Below are 16,887 nucleotides of genomic sequence, written 5' to 3' on the forward strand. Positions count from 1 at the left end.
TAGAGCTTTGATAGCGGTTTCAGGGTGACTGAACCAAGGAAGGAGCATAGCCTAGGATGGAGGGAGGTTCAGACCCTCCACTATATGGGATAAAATAACTTAGATGAGAAGGTGGCCGGGAACAGCGGTGGTGATGAGCAGATCCTTCCCAGGATCTAGGTAGTCTGAGGCTTCTTGGGTCTGTGACAGTATTGGATACCCAGCTTTAGTCTCTACTTAACACCACATTACAGTGGTGGTGTTACTTCTACAGATTAGATTAACACCTAATCTCCCAGAGGATTTAGCCTGTGTCATAGCACACATTCACCACACCCTCCGTAAGGCTCTGGCTTCTAAGGTTCTTTCCACCGGAAGTTATGACAGAAGGAAATGTGTGGGTGGGGAGGGGTAGTGGGTAAGGGGCCCAGGTTCCTGACACAGTCTACACCCAGGGAACGAAGAGTAAGCGCCATGTTGAAGCCACCATTGCCACTCAGATCCCTCTTATTCCTGCAGCTGCCTCTGCTGGGGGTGGGGCTGAAGCCAAAGGTCCTCACGCCCAATGGGAATGAAGACATCACAGCTGGTGGGAAACCTGGGACTGGAGGAGGTTGGTGAGAAGGGGAGCTGTGGGAAGGGGTCCTACTGAATTCTGGAACCTGCCACTGGACATTAGAAGGATGCGGGCAGAGTTTTAAGTGTACCATGGGGAGGGCAAGGGGAAGGGTTCCCTGCCTCACACTGCTTCTTCTGACCATCGTGTCTTCTCTTCCCCTCCCCCACTTCATTTTCTCCCCAACCTAGACTTCTTCCTGACCTCTACACCCGCTGGGACCCTCAGTGTTTCCACTCTGCCCCTCCCAAAGGTTCAGTGTTTTGTGTTCAATGTCGAGTACATGAATTGCACCTGGAACAGCAGCTCTGAGCCCCAGCCCAGCAACCTGACTCTGCATTATGGGTATGAGAAGGGGAGAGGGGATCGCACGGGGGAGGAAGAGGAGGTGGGCTAGATGTGAGAGACCGCGTGGGGGCCAAGAGTATCCCAGGCTCCCCACTGTTTTCTCGTAAGGGGTAAGTCGTAAGTCAGTTCAGAGGAGCTGAGGCTGGGCTGTGGAAATCCGGAGTACCCAAGTTTACCCCACTGTTCTTCTTCCTTGAAATCTTTCTCTAGGTACAAGAACTTTAATGATGATGATAAACTCCAAGAGTGTGGCCTCTATCTATTCTCTGAAGGGATCACTTCTGGCTGTTGGTTTGGAAAAAAGGAGATCCATCTCTACCAAACATTTGTTGTCCAGCTCCAGGACCCACGGGAACACAGGAGGCAGCCCGAACAGTTGCTAAAACTGCAGGATCTGGGTAATTTGGAAAGGAGGGTCAAAGTATATTGTGGGGTATTGAGGAAAGGGGTATATAAACTAGTGTTCTTTCACCATAAGGGTACTTCGGCAGAAAAGAGGCGAGGAATAGAATGGGGAAGGGAGGAGGGCTCAGGCACACTACCTTCAGGATCCTGACTTGTCTAGGCCAGGGGAATGACCACACACGCACACATATCTCCAGTGATCCCCTGGGCTCCGGAGAACCTGACACTTCGCAACCTGAGTGAATTCCAGCTAGAACTGAGCTGGAGCAACAGACACTTGGACCATTGTTTGGAGCACCTGGTGCAGTACCGGAGTGACCGGGACCATAGCTGGACTGTGAGTGCGTGGGGATGGCAGCTCAGGCTGAGCAAGTGGGGATGAAGGATTCAATTAGCCAATAGGAAAGTTTGATCCCCAGCTCCTGTTCTGTGCCTCCCAGTTCCCCTGCCCACCTTCCACCCTCCTCTGACTCCTTTCCCTCTCATCACCCGTGAGTCTTCCTCAAGGTTTCCCTACCCATGCTCTTCCCAAAGCCAGAAAGGCAAGTAAACAAAAGCGAGCCTTTAAGGAGGCATTAAATTCTAGGCAGTGAGGGGAGCAGTGTGGCTTAAATAGTCAAGAGAGGAGGGAGAAACTGGGAAGAACCAGAAGATGACCTGGGGTGGGGGTGGGGGGCAGCAGTTTCCATTCTCCCTTCTTTTATAGACACCCATCTTTCCCTCACCCTCTTTCTCCTCAAGGAACAAGCCGTGGGTCACAGACATAGCTTCTCTCTGCCTAGCGTGGATGCACAGAAATTCTACACGTTCCGTGTTCGAAGCCGCTATAACCCACTCTGTGGAAGCGCTCAGCATTGGAGTGACTGGAGCTGCCCCATCCACTGGGGCAGCAATACTTCAAAGGGTAAAATGGGCCTAATACATCACCCCGACCCATGAGCCCAGGAACCTTTCTAGCACCACTGTCTTTTGCCCTACCTCCCTACCCCTAAGCCCCCAAACTTGGTGGCTCATCTCCCCTCCCTGTTCAACTCCAACCCCCAGGAAGCAGGATTTTTCTGTGTAGGGTTGGATCCGTGTGTTGTTACAGTAGGGGTGTGGATCGGGAAGGAGGCTGAGGGGGTCCTCAAAGGGGATACAGAATGTATAAAATTTCCCTGCAGCATTCCCGGAAAGCCTGCATGGTAAAGATGGCTTTGGAATCAGGCAAATCTAGGGTTTAAACCTGCCTCTGCCACTTCCTACGTCTTTGACCTTGGGCACATCACTCACCTCTTTGATTCTGTTTCCTCATCTGTAAAATGGAGATAATAATTGCTCCCCGCCCCGCTCAGGAGTTATGAGGATGAAGTATACAGATAGCGTTTAGCACAGTGTCTGGCACCAAGTTGGGGCTCTAAATGTTGGCACGTGGTAGGGGCACTACAAATGTTCGGTCGCCTTTCCTTTCCTCTTTTCCATAGAGAATCCTGAGAATCCTGAGACTCCTTCGTTGTTTGCACAGAAAACTGTGCTGATCCCCCTTGTCTCCATGGCATTCATCGTGATCCTCATCTGTTTGTACTGCTGGCTGGAACGGTGAGAATTCGGAATCCCAGAAAAATGAGGTGGGGGCTGGGAGTAGGGGAAGAGGGTTCTTACCGGGTCTCCAGGACTAGGGGGCGGGACAGTAAGGAATGAGGGATCACCCAAGTGGGCATGGTGATGGAAGGAAGATGCAGGCGCAGACAACACAGAATCACTTCATTCCATGTGGGAGAACTGCGAGAAGGGTAATAAAGGAGCGTAACCGATGTGTTCCTGCTCCCTCTTTCTCCCCACTCAGGACGATGCCCCGAATTCCTACCCTCAAGAACCTAGAGGATCTGGTTACTGAATACCACGGGAACTTTTCGGTGAGAACATTGTCATAGGCAGACTGCAGTCTGTCAATGGCCAACTGCCTGCCAGCTAGACAGACAGAGCATGGGGGGCAGAGGGGAGGGGAGGGAGGCCTGCGCTAACAGGATGTGGCCGACCAGTTGGGGGATGGGCTAGACGCAGAGAGACACCCAGAAGAACTGATCCTAGATTGGTTGAGGCAGATGGAAACAGTGGTATTGAGGGCCCAGGAGTGTGTGCGTCCCTTCTGTAATCACAGTGGTTGCAGATCTTGGGAGAGTTCCCCTGGCACAGAGCCTGGGTCTTTTGCTTCCTGCTTCTAATTGAGCCCTGACCTGGAGATATCTGTCTTTAGGCCTGGAGTGGTGTGTCTAAGGGACTGGCAGAAAGTCTGCAGCCAGACTACAGTGAACGGCTCTGCCACGTCAGTGAGATCCCCCCAAAAGGAGGGGAAGGGCCTGGGGGCTCCCCCTGCAGCCAGCACAGCCCCTACTGGGCTCCTCCATGTTACACCCTGAAACCTGAGCCCTGACACCCTGACAGAACCCCAGGGCCCTGTAGCCCTAAATTTTACTAACTTGCCCTCATCCAACCAACCTGGGTCCAGTGCTCACCTCGCCCCCCTGTGGCTGATTTTGAATTTTGTGCCCCCTATAACTGCCTTCTCATTCAGTATCTCCTACTTGAGAATTGCCCCTTTGCCCTGTCCATGTTTCTCATCTCCCCCAGCCCAGCCCTTCCTCCTCACAGCATTGCTTCTGCTGTCCCTCCCTCCCTCCCCCTTTCCATCTACCCTTCAACTGTTCCAGGAATGAATGAGAAATAAAAGTTCTGTTGATAATCATCAAGGAAGTCTGCTGTTGTGGGGGGGGGGAGCAAGGGAAACGTGGGGTGCAATGCGAGTGGGAGGCATGGTGCCGAGGGGAGGAAAGAGGCGCGGTGGACTCATGCCGCGGAGGCAGCAGCACTACAGACTCACTCGAAAAGAGTGCTGTTCCAGAAACGGACTTTTCTCTAGGTGTCCTACACTCCTTCTAAGGGCCAGTTTAGAGTTAGATTTACCATGCTGCCCCCATTTTCTTTTGTTGCGGTTGTTGCCCCCATTTTAACAAATCTTTTATAAACCCCACCCAGGTTCTTCTCTCCTTAGCCTTACCTCACCTTCTGTCACACATACCAACCACTTCTGACCTCATAATCCCTCAGCTGCAGCCTCAGGCCCCACCCCTAGGGATGCTGCTTATCCACAGCTGCCCATAGCTCTCTCCTGTTTGCCCAGTCTGGACCTCCTCAGCCAATCGAATGCATCTTCCTCTCCAGTCCCCCGACCTTATGGGCCCACTTGGCCCCCCAAGGCCTCTAGAACACCCTCCTTCTGCCATGACTTATTAAGACTCTCTGAAGAGTGAGAAGATCTTCAGAGCATGTTCATCTTTATCAAACATGGAGGTGAGGGGTATCACAGAGCTGGAGTCTATGTGTAGGGTTGGGGATGTTGGAGGGCAGTGGAGATCACAGAGGTGGTATAACTGAGGAAGGACCACATGCCCCGTGTGCCATCTCTTCTCAGATAATCAACAGTTTCTGGCCAATACTAATTGTTCTGTCCTCCTGTTGCTGCATTATGTCCATCATGAAGTGGGGTTGCCTAAAACAGGTGAGAAGTGTGGGGAGGGGACTAATGGCCAAGGGTCAGAAGTAGCAGGGTCATCTCTAGCCCTCAAGTCCTCCTCCTGGCAAGAAGAGAGCTCCTTGAATCCCGACAGCTTCCTCCAACACGTTCTGAATAGGATCACTGGCCTCTTTTGCTCCCTCTCTCCCTCCTTAGCTGCCCCAGTTACCCTGTGGTCTCCCTCCAGACACCATCGATTTGTGTGATGCAATGGGGACGATGCAGCTGTTTTTCCCGATGAAGACCCTTGGGGACTATGCCAACAAATTCCTTACAGCTCGAAACACCTACTACGTTTGTAGGGTGGAGCATGAGTTAGCAGGTAGCGGCTTGGGAGCATTCCACAGAGATAGAGTAAGGCCGCAAAGATGGACTGTGGACTTGGTCCTTCAAATAGGGCCCCTCAACCAGATCCAAATTGACCATCTCTAGTCAGCCTAAGGAAGGGCACTGCCTCTATGACATTGGTTAGGTTAGCACATTCTATGCACCGCTCCCCCCCTCCCCTGACCTGACCTAGGGATGGACCAGAGGGGAGAAAAGAAGGTACACCAGCTCAAGGTAGTGTTGAGTGTTAGGGTCCTGAAATCTTGGGCTTTGGAAGGGTGGAGGCTGGGTGACAGGGGCTGGGGATCGTGCACTGCCGTGTTCACAGGAACTGGACTTGAGAATGTCTACAGAGCTTTTGTGCCCCTCCTGAAGAACCCAGAACCCAAGCTAATTGGTAAGGAGCATGATGGAGGAAGAAGGCACATGGAGGGTACTGTATAACGGTGGGTGATGGAGAATATAGGGTGGGGCTGGTGTAGTCCATCAGGTAGGATCACAAGATCCTAGGAAAAGGGGAATAGGGTCTAGGGCCACTTCAGAAGGGATGTTTAGCTCAAACCAGGTGCAGTGTGCCTGTGTCACTCATCCCTCCTCGCTGTTTCTCAGCCATCTCCTCAGTACATCTCCCTATCCCCACCACATCAGTCCCATCTTTCCCTTCACCTTTTGCTCTTGGAGTCTTGGTGTCCCGATTGCCACTGAAAAGAGCAAAGCTTAGGCACCTTCAGGTCACTCCTCAGCCTAGCTTTAGGCCCGGTTACTCCAAGTGATCATTTGAATGATGGGAGGGACAGGATGGGAAGGGAAGGTCTCCAGTCCTCAGAGGTGAGGGTGCCTTTTCCTGGTTCCTAGATGCCTTGCATACACAATGTGACCTCCTGCAGAGGGGTAAAATGAAAATGTGTAGAAGACAAGAAGCCAAGAAAGTCGCTCCAGTTCACTCCAGTCGGTGAACCTCCCAGTAAGACTTCCCAAACATGGTCTGTCCCGGCAACCTCCTTTCCCCGCCAGTCTACCGAAGGCTCCTCCACCGTGGCCCTCTGGGATGAATTTCCTTTCCAAATCCAACATCCATGCCTGAGACCTGCCTCTCACCTCTTTTGTCCTGCCTTCGGCCCTAGTTTGTAAAAAGCTTCCCTGCAGGGGCCTCTTTCTCTACTTACTGACCCTATCCTTTTCCAGTCCAAATCATCAGGACACTCAGATGAAGAGGGGACCACTCGCAGTGGTCCACTCTTTAAGGCCAGAGCGAACTTTATCCGTAGTAGGGATAAAAATTGCTAACAAAATAAAGTGACCAAGTGAGAGCAGCAATACTAGGTATGAAATTACTGGCATTTAACGTGAGGTTCCTTTTTTCAAGAAAGACTTCTTCTCCCAATATCTGCACCAAGGCTTAAGTCTGCGCCAGGCATTGTGGAGGCTCTCAGGGTGGGTAGGAGCAGCGAGGGCGAGCACATGGGTGGGGGGTGAGGAAAGACAGCGAAGTCTAGCACAATGAGCCTTTGAGGGACAGAGTGGGGGGTGGGGTCTTCTCCAACCAGACTACCTCCCCCTGGGAGGCCTATCACAGCCCGCCTACTCCTGCTGGGGTTAGGTGACGGATGGGCATCTTCCCTCCCCCCACCACACTCCACCAAGTCCCCGTCTGAAATTCCCCCACCCCCCACCAGTCTGCCTCTGGGCAGTCCCTACCTCCCCCTGCGATATCCGCGGGGAACAGCGAGGCAGCAGAAACCAGAGCTGGTTATAGGCATTTATTGAATTTATTCATTTATTGATTTGACACACTTCCCCACTCCAATCTAGCACATGATACAATCTGGGTAGGCCAGGCGCTGACACAGGAAATGATGGGAACCCACAGCAGGGGCGGGGGAGGGGACAATGCAAAGGGGACTGGGGGAGGGGCTGCTTTGGGGGCTAGGGTGGAGAAGGAGCCCCAGATGGCCTTTCCTAGCAGGTGCTAGTAAACCTGATCCACATTCCCCTCCATCCCTGCTCATTTCCCAGACCCTCAGCCAAGCTCCCCAGCTCCCCTTTCCCTGTTCCGCCCCTCCCCCTGCCTGCTACTGCACACACTTCCACATAACCCCTGCAGTCAGGCAAGGGGAAGAAGGGCAGGGACAGCTGTCTGGGGCCTTGAACAGGGAGGTCTCTGTGCCTAACTTTACCACCCTAAATCCTTCCCTCCTTCACTTCTCCCCCCTCCCACCCCCTTCCAAGGCCACAGACTCATTCCTGGCCCTCAACGCACTCTCCCACCACAGCACGAACCCACAGGGGGTCACACGAGAGTGTGACTGTGCCCCAACACCACACACTCCCAGGCACAAGGTGACAGAGTGAGGGGACCTGGCTTAGGGAAACTCCAAGCTAGTTCCGTGTAGGCCGTGTTTTACAGCTGGTCCTCACGGGAGCTCTTCCCCTTGCCCCCTGCTCTCTGCTGACCTGGGGTTCTCTCCCCTACTTCCCCCATGTTTCCCGGAGTAATGTCTGTAGTGTTTGCATCAGGTCACTAGGACAAAGCCTTCAGAAAGAAAAAAGCATTCTCCCCATCACTAGCACCTTGCCACTGTTAAAAATCTCTATATTTGTGTTTATATTTCTTTAAAAGTTTATAAAAAAGCCTTTCTGTTATCTGTAGCCTTCCAAGGGCGATTTGGCCTGGTGAGCCACTCCAGGCTTCAGACCTTGGCCCTTCCAGCTCCCCATTACCACCCCCGCACAATCCCACACCACTGGCACAAGGGGCCACTGCATAAAAATCCAAGGCTCAACCCAGCCTGGACCAGCTCAGATAAGACTCTACAAAAAATCCTGCTCCCGAAGGCAGGGGTAAGGCCACTGGTGACTTCACATTTCCAACAGTACTGCCCGCCCCTGCTACAAAACCTATGGGGTGGGAATGGGGGGGGGGCCTGAGGATGGCTCCTGAGAGGGGGGCCTTACCCCCTAATTGGCACAGTGAGAATAAACCCTCTCCCTTTCCCCCTCCCCTTCCCCTCCCCACCCCCAGCTTTATAATTTCCTCAACACCCAGGTGAGCAGACCCTACCCTAGCTCTAAAGCAGGGTCCCAAATTCCCAGGGAGGGGTCAAGGGTAAAGAGTGGATATGGGCACGCCTGGCTCCGTCTCTGAAGCAGGGAATAAAGCTGCCAGCCAATGGCTCAGGGATCTGTGGGAAGAAAAAACGGAGGACAACGTAAGAGGCTCCTCTGGGGCATGACAACTTTCCACCCTCAAGATCCACACCAAGGAAAACAGAGACGGCCCCTTCCTCACCTCTCCCATGCTACCTTGTAGGGGTGAGCACTGCTGAGGGGCCTGGAGGTCCCATCTGGAAACTATGCCACTCTAACATGACATCGTCCCTCCAATTCCCCGGGACCTCCAGCTACCCCTTGTTCTACCTCTCCTTTGCTCAATCACAGGACTAGCTGGACACCTAGGAGGAGGTATAGGTTGTGAGATGCTACCGTGATTCGGAGGTGCTGTACCTGGCTCAAAGTTGAAGTCCAGTCCTTCGCCCCCATCCATGAGGTCATTGATGATGTTATCCATGTCACACTCCAGATTCTCCATGTACATATCAAGATCGAGATCCTGAGGCATTCGGTCTTGGCTTGGAGCTTCAGTAGGAGGCGTGAGCACAGGAGCCCCCAGGGGCTTGGGGACGGGAGCACCCGCCATGACTGGAGGCGGTGCTGGTGCTATCATCGGAAGGGTGGGAACCAGACCGCTGGGGCCTGGAGCCTCTAGGGGCTTAGGACACAGGCCACCCCCTGTGCCTAGCTTACTGGAGGAAGGTATCCCCCCCAGCAACAGAAGTGTCGGAGCCTGGGACAGAATGGGATCTACCTGGGTCATGAGGACATCAGCAGGAGGTGGTGGCGTATCAGAGGTGAGCAGGGCCTCCAGGGACTGGGAGCTTGAGAAGCACCCTTCTCCTGCTGACAGGGGCCCCTCTGCTGGGCTGAAGAGGGAGGTGCTGTAGGTGTGTAAAGGGCCTGAAACCCCAGGATGCTGCAAAGAGAAGCCAGTGAGGCCGCTCCGAGACAGCAGGGAATGGGGAGATGTGAGATTGAGCCCATCTAACAGCTCCAGATCTTCTTTTAGGGTGGGAGGGACACCCCCAGCATAGCTGCTGGCCGAGGCTGGCATTTCTTCTTCCGCCAGCACCTCAGGCTCTGGCCTCCTGGGGGAGGGCCGGGTGCTGACAGTGCTAGCATTCGAACTGCTTCGCGGACGGAAGGTGCTCCACACATCAGCTTCCTCGCGGTTTCGAGAGCAAGGGCTGCCTGACCACTTGGCAAAGTGGCCAACAGGGCTCCTCGGAGTGGCACCTTCGGGCGGAGCTGGCAGCACAGCTGGTTTCTTCTTGGGGGCCTTGCTGCGGCCCCGGAGCAGCTTGCTGCTGCTATCCATGGAGGCTGCCCGGCGGCGGGGCGCCTTGCCACTCTTGCCTCCCTCTGGATTCAGCATCCACCAAGAGCTCTTGCCGGTAGCCTCGTTGTGAACCTTGATGAACTTGCTGTGCAGGGACAGGTTGTGGCGGATCGAGTTCTGGAGGGGGCAGAGGCAACAGGAAAGGGAGGTCAGCGGCCGGCAGTGCAGTCTAAAAGGACGCTGGGATGCAGCGGGGGCATTCCTGGAGACGCAAAGCTAGTCAAATCCAGGGGGAAAAGAGGCAAAGGTAGGGGTGGGGGATGGTGGCAGGGGATGAGACCACACACAGTTCCCACCCGAGCAATGAGCTACTCAGAGGGCACCGTGCCCCCCTCCCCGCCGCCCCCCGCCCCAAGAGCTCACAGCGCTCTACCCCTCCCAAGTCTCTGGTGGCTGTCTCGGGCTTGTGGGCGTTGGGAAGACGCACTCCTGGTTCAGCAAGAACTAGGCTCAAGTGGGAAAGAGCGTTCCACAGCTCCACCCCTTTCCTTGAGTGCAGGCTTGGGTGGAATTTACAGGACAGTGGCGCAACAGCAGCCCAGGACAGACCCACCCTGTCCTGAGCCAGTCCTCTGAACTGGCTCCACTCTGTACAGGGCATTTGGGCCCCGGCTCTCTATAGGATTGGCAGATTCCTTTTTTCTGATTTCTCCCAATTCCTGGACACACACCCTCAAGTACATTCAGGCCAGGCTTCTCCCTGTGCCTCAAATACACCAGGCCCATCCCTCCCCTCCCTCCCTCCTTCTCCCGGGGAAGGATCTCCCCTCTTTAAATTCTACTAGCTTGTCAAGATCAAGCTGAAGTCCTCTCTCTTTTCTAAAGTGGTTGCTTGACTTCTGCAGCCAAATTTCTTGTACAGCATTTTTCATCTGTTCCCCGCAAATTTCCCTAATCTATATTATGCTGTTTATGGTTTCAAGTAATTCATCTCATCAATGTAAATGCCAGGACATGTTGCCCAAGTGGGCAGCCCCCAGCAGTGCCCCCCTCAGAGTGCCAATCTCCCAGTACATAATCAATATTTGTTGCCTGATCGGTGGGTGGCCCTCTGGTGACGGATGGTGAATCTCCCCTTGAGGCTCCGTCAGCTCTTGAGTGCCTTGAGTATTAGAAGCTGTGTTCTTCCTTCCTCCCTCGCTGCTGATATTCTGCTAGAGATAAGTTTTTTTCTCCAGGGGCCCAGGGAGCTGAGATTGGCAGCTTCTTGAGCCCCCAGAGCAGCTTATTTCTACTGGCTGCTCCAGGCTAGTTACACCATCCTTTTGTGTCCGCCCCACCCCACCCTCCAGGAACCTCCCTTCTCTTTCCTATCTCCTTTTCCCCACTTCTCCTCAGGAATTTGTGCATAGGATCTCCAACCTTAGGGGCATTTGACCTCCCACACAAAGGTCTTTAGTGTTTAGAAACTTGGGAGGAGGCCAGAAGGGCTTGGAGCAACTAGCAGGCTGAGGCCTTGGACAGTCAGAAATCACTTCATGTGCTTCAGACTGATGCTCTAGATAAGGAGACCCTTTGCCTGGGGAAAGATGCTTAAGCAGCCTCTTGCTCCAGGGCTCTTTAGAAGTCATTGTCTGTAGTAATGGCATTCCAACTCCTCTGGCTGCGTTAGTGTTTTTGGTTCCTTCAAGGAATCACACTTGTCCATCCAGCCTGGGCTCTTAGTAACTGAGAACCACAGTGACTTTTGGCACTGTGATTTCCCACCCACCCCCCCGCACCCCCTGCCTTTCCATCCTCTAACTCTGGGTCTACTGAGAAGGTTCATTCCTTTCCCTACTACTCAGTACCCACGAGTGCCATTTGTTCATCCCCTCTTCTTTAGGCCTTGGAACTAGTACATTGTACAGCCTCCTACCTGGAGAGGTCGGCTCCCTAGAAGTCTACCGTTCTAACCTGTTGGAAGGGGGGCGACTGCTAATTGCTCCCCCAGCCACCTAAATTAAGCCTTCTTGTTCTAGGTGAGTGCCGCCCCCTGGTGGAGTGGTAGTAACCTTGGCACATCACCAGGGAAGTCAGCTCAGTCTTGAGGTCTCCCCCTTGGAGTGGGGTGGGGGTGGGGACTGGCAGGTGAGGGCCTTGGAGGCCCCAGATTTGGCCTGATTTGGCTTTGCCATCATTCCATGGCAGCATGGATTAGCAGAAAGAGCATATGATTTATAGTTAGACCTGAGTTCAAGTCCTCATTGTATCGATTTTGGCGAGTTTCCTAACCTTTCTGTACCTTAGTTTCCTAATATGTAAAATGTGGAATCTCAGAATTGCTGTGAAGATAAATGAAATTAAAATTTTTAATTACTTTGTAAACTGAAAAACCCCGTATACGTGTAAATTCTAAGGAGGGACTACACTACCACAGCATAACTAACAACTCATGGTTATTTCTTCTACCCTGGAAAATGAACCTAAGGGAAAAGAAAAACAGCTGTGTAGGCTGGGTCCAAGGAGGGGAGCTCTGTATGAGCTGAGACTGTGGCGTGGCAGTCTACCCAGAAATAGTGCCAAGGGTCTCAGTCAGCTGTCCTGCTTTCTGTTCTGCCCAACCCCTAGGGATACTGCGGATCCGATCCCTTGATCTCTTATACCTAGGAGAAGACCCTCCTCTGCTCACTCAACCCTCTGTATTTCCTTGCATGCTGATCTCACCACCTATGGGGGCACAAGGCGTCAAAAGGAGTTAAAGCTCCCAAATCTTGTGATTAGAGTCCCATATTTCTCAGGACAAGCTTTCAGAGCATCTAGCGAGATCTTTCCTCGCAGTTTCCTCATGGAAGGCCAAGGGAACTCCCAACCTTGTGCTCTGAAGTCAGAGCCCTATCTATCTTTTCCGTGAATATTCCTCAACAGTAAATGAAAACTTCCCCCCACAACTTGGACAGCCCCTTACTAAGGAGAGTTTCTTGGCATTATATAGGGTAAACCGAGGCAGCCCCCCCTTTTTTCTTAGTGCATAAGATCTGCTACCTTACCACATGGATATCACTCTTTTTACCTTTCGCCACTTCACTCCATCTTCTTGGGTAGCAGAGTCCTAGAACAGTACTTCTACCCTGAGGTATTGGGAGGCAAGCAGGGAATCCAAGTGATCCCACAGGAATGGGAGAAAAGGTGTTGGGGTGGGAGGTGGGGGAGGAGGGAAGGCTAGGTTCCTGTGGGGAATCCACACAGTTCCTGCTGTACATAGGATAAAGACTTCTCTGTGGGGATAAGTGTTTGGGGCAGCCCAAGCCAAAGTGCTGGGAGTGTTGAGCAGTGAGCAGAGAATTCAATTTTCTCCAGGGCAAGGACAGTGTCTTATTCATCTGTGATCCTCCAGCATCAAGCACCCAGCGGCATATACTATGTCTTAAGTAAATGTTTGTCTAAATGACGACGGAAGGTGGACCTCTGGGCTAGGGGTGTAAAAGGGGCCCCAGAGTAAAGGTAAGGAGACTGGGGGGACCAGGAGCAGACGGGTATTGGGACGGAGGTAAGGGGGTCATAGTTACCTTCCATCCTGCTGAGCTGTTGCTGTCACCCTTGTCCTTGAAGTAGGGCACTGTGCGGACCATCCACTCATAGATCTGGGCGAGTGTCAGTCGCTTCTCGGGGGCGCTTTCAATGGCCTGGCTGATGAGTTCTGCATATGACTGATTTCCCCAGGCATTCCGGCGGGAGCCTCCCTTCCGAGGACCTGTTACGGCCCCCAGGATCCCAGGCTGGGGGCCCCCTGCCGGGTCAGGGAGCCGGGAGGGCAACAGGGTCGGCTGGGAGCGCCCCTCCGAGCGCCCCTCCGTGTGTACCTTCTCTCCCAGACCTGACTCCACCTCGGCCGGCTCGGACGGCTCGGGAGCGAGCTCTGGTCGGGGAAGGGGCCAGGTGCAGGAGCGGGGACGGCTCTGGGGTTCGAAGTCGGGATCGAGGTCTACGAGCGCGGCAGCCTCTCTGGCTGAATTCTCATTCACTGGATCCATACGTGGAGTTGGACCTCCGCCGCTCAGCGTTCAGAGGAGCCTGCCACAGTCCCTCGCGATGCCTCCCCCCAGGGGGGAAGCACCGAGGGCCAGGAGGCACATTCCTGCCAGTCCTCAGAAAGTCTCGAACTTCCCCCTCGCCCCTGGACGCTAGCCCCTAAGCTGTCCCTTGCACACAGTTAGTTCTCTGATCCTCTCCTCCACAACAGCCTGCAGCCTCGGAGCTCTTTCCGAGACACCACCTGTAACCTTCGCCTAGCGAAGGCACTTTTTCCCCAACCTCTCACTCAGCTTCCTGCTCTTTTAAACCTGAGGCACCGTATCCCCTCACAAATCGCGCTCCCATCACCGAACGTCTCTTTAGCCGCAGTTCCCTCCCCCTTTTAAGTTGCTGCCCCCCGGACACTCCTCCCGAATTTCCTCCACCCGGATCACTGCCCTCCCCCCCGCCCCGCTCCCCCGCGTCACTCGCCCCTCCCCTGACTCCCCCTCCCCCCGCCTCTTCCCTCCCCCCAACTCTTACTCGGGTCCACGTCCCCGCGGCCCCAGCCTCTTGAATTCCCGCACCAATCCCCCTATCAACCCCCCCCCACCCCCCGCCCCCCGGGTTTCCCTTTTGTTTTGCTCCAAGCTGCGGCCCCCGCCTGACGTCTCTGTTTACCACTCGCCGGGGCAGCCATCTGCGCACGCGCCTGGAGAGCGGGTTGGGAAACAGAGTTCTCTAGTCGTGCCAGCCTGGTCGGGCTTGGGGACTACATCTCCCGTCCTACTTCGCGGCCAGGAGCCCGATCTGGGTGGCAGGAGAGCGGCGTGGCAGGATATAGAGAGGGGGAACCTTAATTATTAGAGGTCGTCGCAGACTTTTTCTTTTCTTTAAAAATCATTTTCTTCCTTTTCTCCCCTTCCCCCCTCCTCCCTTGTGATTCGGGATCGCCTAGATGAACGTGTCGAGAGATGTTTGACCGTTCCGTCTTTCCGTCAGAAGAGGGCAAAAGGAAAAAATGCGGTCCCTGCAAGAAGCAGAAAACCGAGAAGCATGAAGCAAAGAACTGACTAAAGAATAGGCTTGTTTTCGTGTTGAGGAGATGGGCGGAGGGCTTGGGGAACATAAACAAATGGTTAGCTGATGATGGTGTCTCCCCCACCGCTCTCGACTCCCCATACGCAGTTCCCATTGATAGTGCGGTTGCTAACCAGTTTTCTCCACTGGCTCTTCTGGCCTCTCCTCAAATATTGATATTCTCCAGGTTCCCATCTTCGGCGGCTTCACTTCTCATTCAACAGGTTCCAAACAGAACTCATTATCTGTTCCTGCACCCACACCCCTATCCTCTGGATACTCTTATCTCTGAATTTGGTTAATGGTTGTCCTAATCTACCCAGTCTCCTAAGCTAGATTTACCCTTCATCTTTTCATCTCCCTAACCTCCCACATCCAAATCCCAGTTCAGGATCTTATTTATCACTGGACTAAATTGCAGCATCGTCTTAATCAGACCTCCCACCATGAATCTTTTCCCAACTGCAGTTTATGTTCTGTGCTGTCAACAAAGTAACCCTTCTAAGAAACACTCCTGGTAATAACTAAAATTTATGGAACACTTATTATGTGCCAGGCGCTGTGCTGACTGCTTTATATAAACTAGCTCCTTTACTCCTCAAATCAACCCTGTGAGGTAGGTACCCCTGTCATCCCCATTTTCCAGACGAAGACACTAATGCTCAGAGATTTAGTGACTTGCCCAAAGTCACACAGCTAGGAGGCAGGAGAACTGGAATATCACCCATATGTGATCATAGCATTTCCCTGCTTAAAACTTCCTTTGATTTTCCCCATTGCCTATGTGATAAAGTTCAAACTCCTTAGCAAGGCATACAGGTCTCTTCAGATTCAGGCCACCTTTCCTGCTTCCTCTTTCACTGGGCACATTAAGTTCTGACCAGTTTGAGTTTCACACAATTCCCTGGAAATGCCATACATACCCTTTTATACCTTTCCCTCCACATCCTGGGATGTCCTCCCTCTCATCATCCCTTCCCCAATTCTCTCATTCTGGAAAACTCTTACTCAGCCTTCCTGGTCTCCCTCAGGTACAGTTAGTTCTCTGTTTTATGCATTCCCAAGCATTTTGTGCAGGCTTATGTTATATAGCATAAACTATATTATACTGTAATTATTTGCTTATGTGTATGTATGTCTCTTCCACTAAACTGTGAACCCCTTGGAGGCAGAGACAAGTTTTATGTATCTCTGTGAGCCCACATAACAGACATTCAATAAATGTTTGTTGAATGAATGAGGTCAGGAATTGAGTGACCATTGCACTTGTGCATTTGATAACGTTTTAATAAACGTATCATATTTATTTACTGCCTGGCCATGTCCCATTTTTCCTGTTAGACGGCAAGCTCCTAGGGGTAGGGACTGTAATTTAACTGATCTGTATAGTGCCTAGCATTATACCATTGGCAGTGTTGCTTGATACGTGCCCTGTGATGACCAGCCCTTCCTCCCATCACGGTTGTAAAGCCATACCACCTGGAGTTTTTCAGAGGCCGCAGCACATTAGACCTTCAAAGTGATATTAGTCTGCTCATGGTAACATAACCATCTTGGTTCTACATATTCCTGCCTTCTTCTACTCCAACACGCATTTGTCATATAGAGGGTAAACAGAAGACTGTGTATTCCCACCTGAGGTCCAGACTAGAGGGACAGGAGATAGTTGCTCACAATGCCTGCGATCATTTCCTGCCTACGCCTCTTCCAGCACAGCCTGGAGTACTTGGAAAGTGCTGCACGAGTGGTGAATGTGGTAGAAGAGGGAGGCTGGTGGGCACTAGGTCACAAGGAGCTCTCTTCTCACTGAAACAGGTGTGGTGGCAGATCACGAAGAGCTGCTGAGACAGGGAAATGGCAGGGTGGGGCAGGCACCTGTCGTGGCTTGAGTTATATCTTGTGTTGCCTCCCTTTGTGCATTTGTTTGAAAAGGTCCACCTCTCTACCAACTCATGTCCATCACCTTAAATTTCCAATTCAAAGCTCAAAACTTACATGCTCTTGGAAACTTTCCCCAACTAGCCCAACCCGACAGATCACTTAACAACTTTGCATCTCCTGAGCCTCTATGAACTCAGTTTGTATTCTTTCATTTTGTGCTTGGGGTTACATGGCTTTTCATTTCATGAGGGCATATTGTCTCCCCAACTAGAGTATAAATTCTTCAGTCAATCCACAAATGCTTATTGAGCC

The 16,887-nt window shown here is 52.7% G+C and overlaps 3 protein-coding genes across 3 annotated transcripts; 2 read left to right on the top strand and 1 right to left on the bottom strand.

Moving 5' to 3' along the window:
* The first annotated feature begins 453 nt into the window (after positions 1-453).
* On the top strand, positions 454-3,761 carry IL2RG (interleukin 2 receptor subunit gamma). The gene is made up of 8 exons (XM_060087727.1): positions 454-568; positions 787-940; positions 1,154-1,341; positions 1,546-1,685; positions 2,090-2,252; positions 2,812-2,926; positions 3,174-3,243; positions 3,585-3,761. Exons 1-8 carry the CDS (start codon positions 454-456, stop codon positions 3,759-3,761), a joined length of 1,122 nt encoding a protein of 373 aa, XP_059943710.1.
* An 892-nt stretch (positions 3,762-4,653) lies between these two features.
* CXHXorf65 (chromosome X CXorf65 homolog) lies at positions 4,654-6,359 on the top strand. The gene is given in 7 exon segments (XM_060088109.1): positions 4,654-4,678; positions 4,800-4,886; positions 5,089-5,223; positions 5,557-5,625; positions 6,084-6,161; positions 6,164-6,235; positions 6,238-6,359. Coding segments are annotated over 7 exon segments (588 nt in total).
* Positions 6,360-6,989: 630 nt separating this feature from the next.
* On the bottom strand, positions 6,990-14,022 carry FOXO4 (forkhead box O4). The gene is made up of 3 exons (XM_060087849.1): positions 13,170-14,022; positions 8,733-9,798; positions 6,990-8,410 (listed from the first exon to the last, which is right to left on the bottom strand). Exons 1-3 carry the CDS (start codon positions 13,632-13,634, stop codon positions 8,403-8,405), a joined length of 1,539 nt encoding a protein of 512 aa, XP_059943832.1. The 5' UTR covers positions 13,635-14,022; the 3' UTR covers positions 6,990-8,402.
* Between the last annotated feature and the right edge of the window lie 2,865 nt (positions 14,023-16,887).

Source organism: Mesoplodon densirostris, chromosome X (assembly GCF_025265405.1).
Source record: "Mesoplodon densirostris isolate mMesDen1 chromosome X, mMesDen1 primary haplotype, whole genome shotgun sequence".
In the NCBI taxonomy this organism is placed as follows: Eukaryota; Metazoa; Chordata; class Mammalia; order Artiodactyla; family Ziphiidae; genus Mesoplodon; species Mesoplodon densirostris.

Bases quoted from the DNA above. Each gene is read 5' to 3' on its own strand.
- IL2RG (XM_060087727.1), top strand. From the start codon at position 454: ATGTTGAAGCCACCATTGCCACTCAGATCCCTCTTATTCCTGCAGCTG. The intron at 1,686-2,089 runs GTGAGTGCGTGG...TTTCTCCTCAAG, and splicing joins ACCGGGACCATAGCTGGACT to GAACAAGCCGTGGGTCACAG. The intron at 3,244-3,584 runs GTGAGAACATTG...ATCTGTCTTTAG, and splicing joins AATACCACGGGAACTTTTCG to GCCTGGAGTGGTGTGTCTAA.
- FOXO4 (XM_060087849.1), bottom strand. From the start codon at position 13,634: ATGGATCCAGTGAATGAGAATTCAGCCAGAGAGGCTGCCGCGCTCGTA. The intron at 9,799-13,169 runs GTAACTATGACC...TGCCCCCTCCAG, and splicing joins ACAGCTCAGCAGGATGGAAG to AACTCGATCCGCCACAACCT.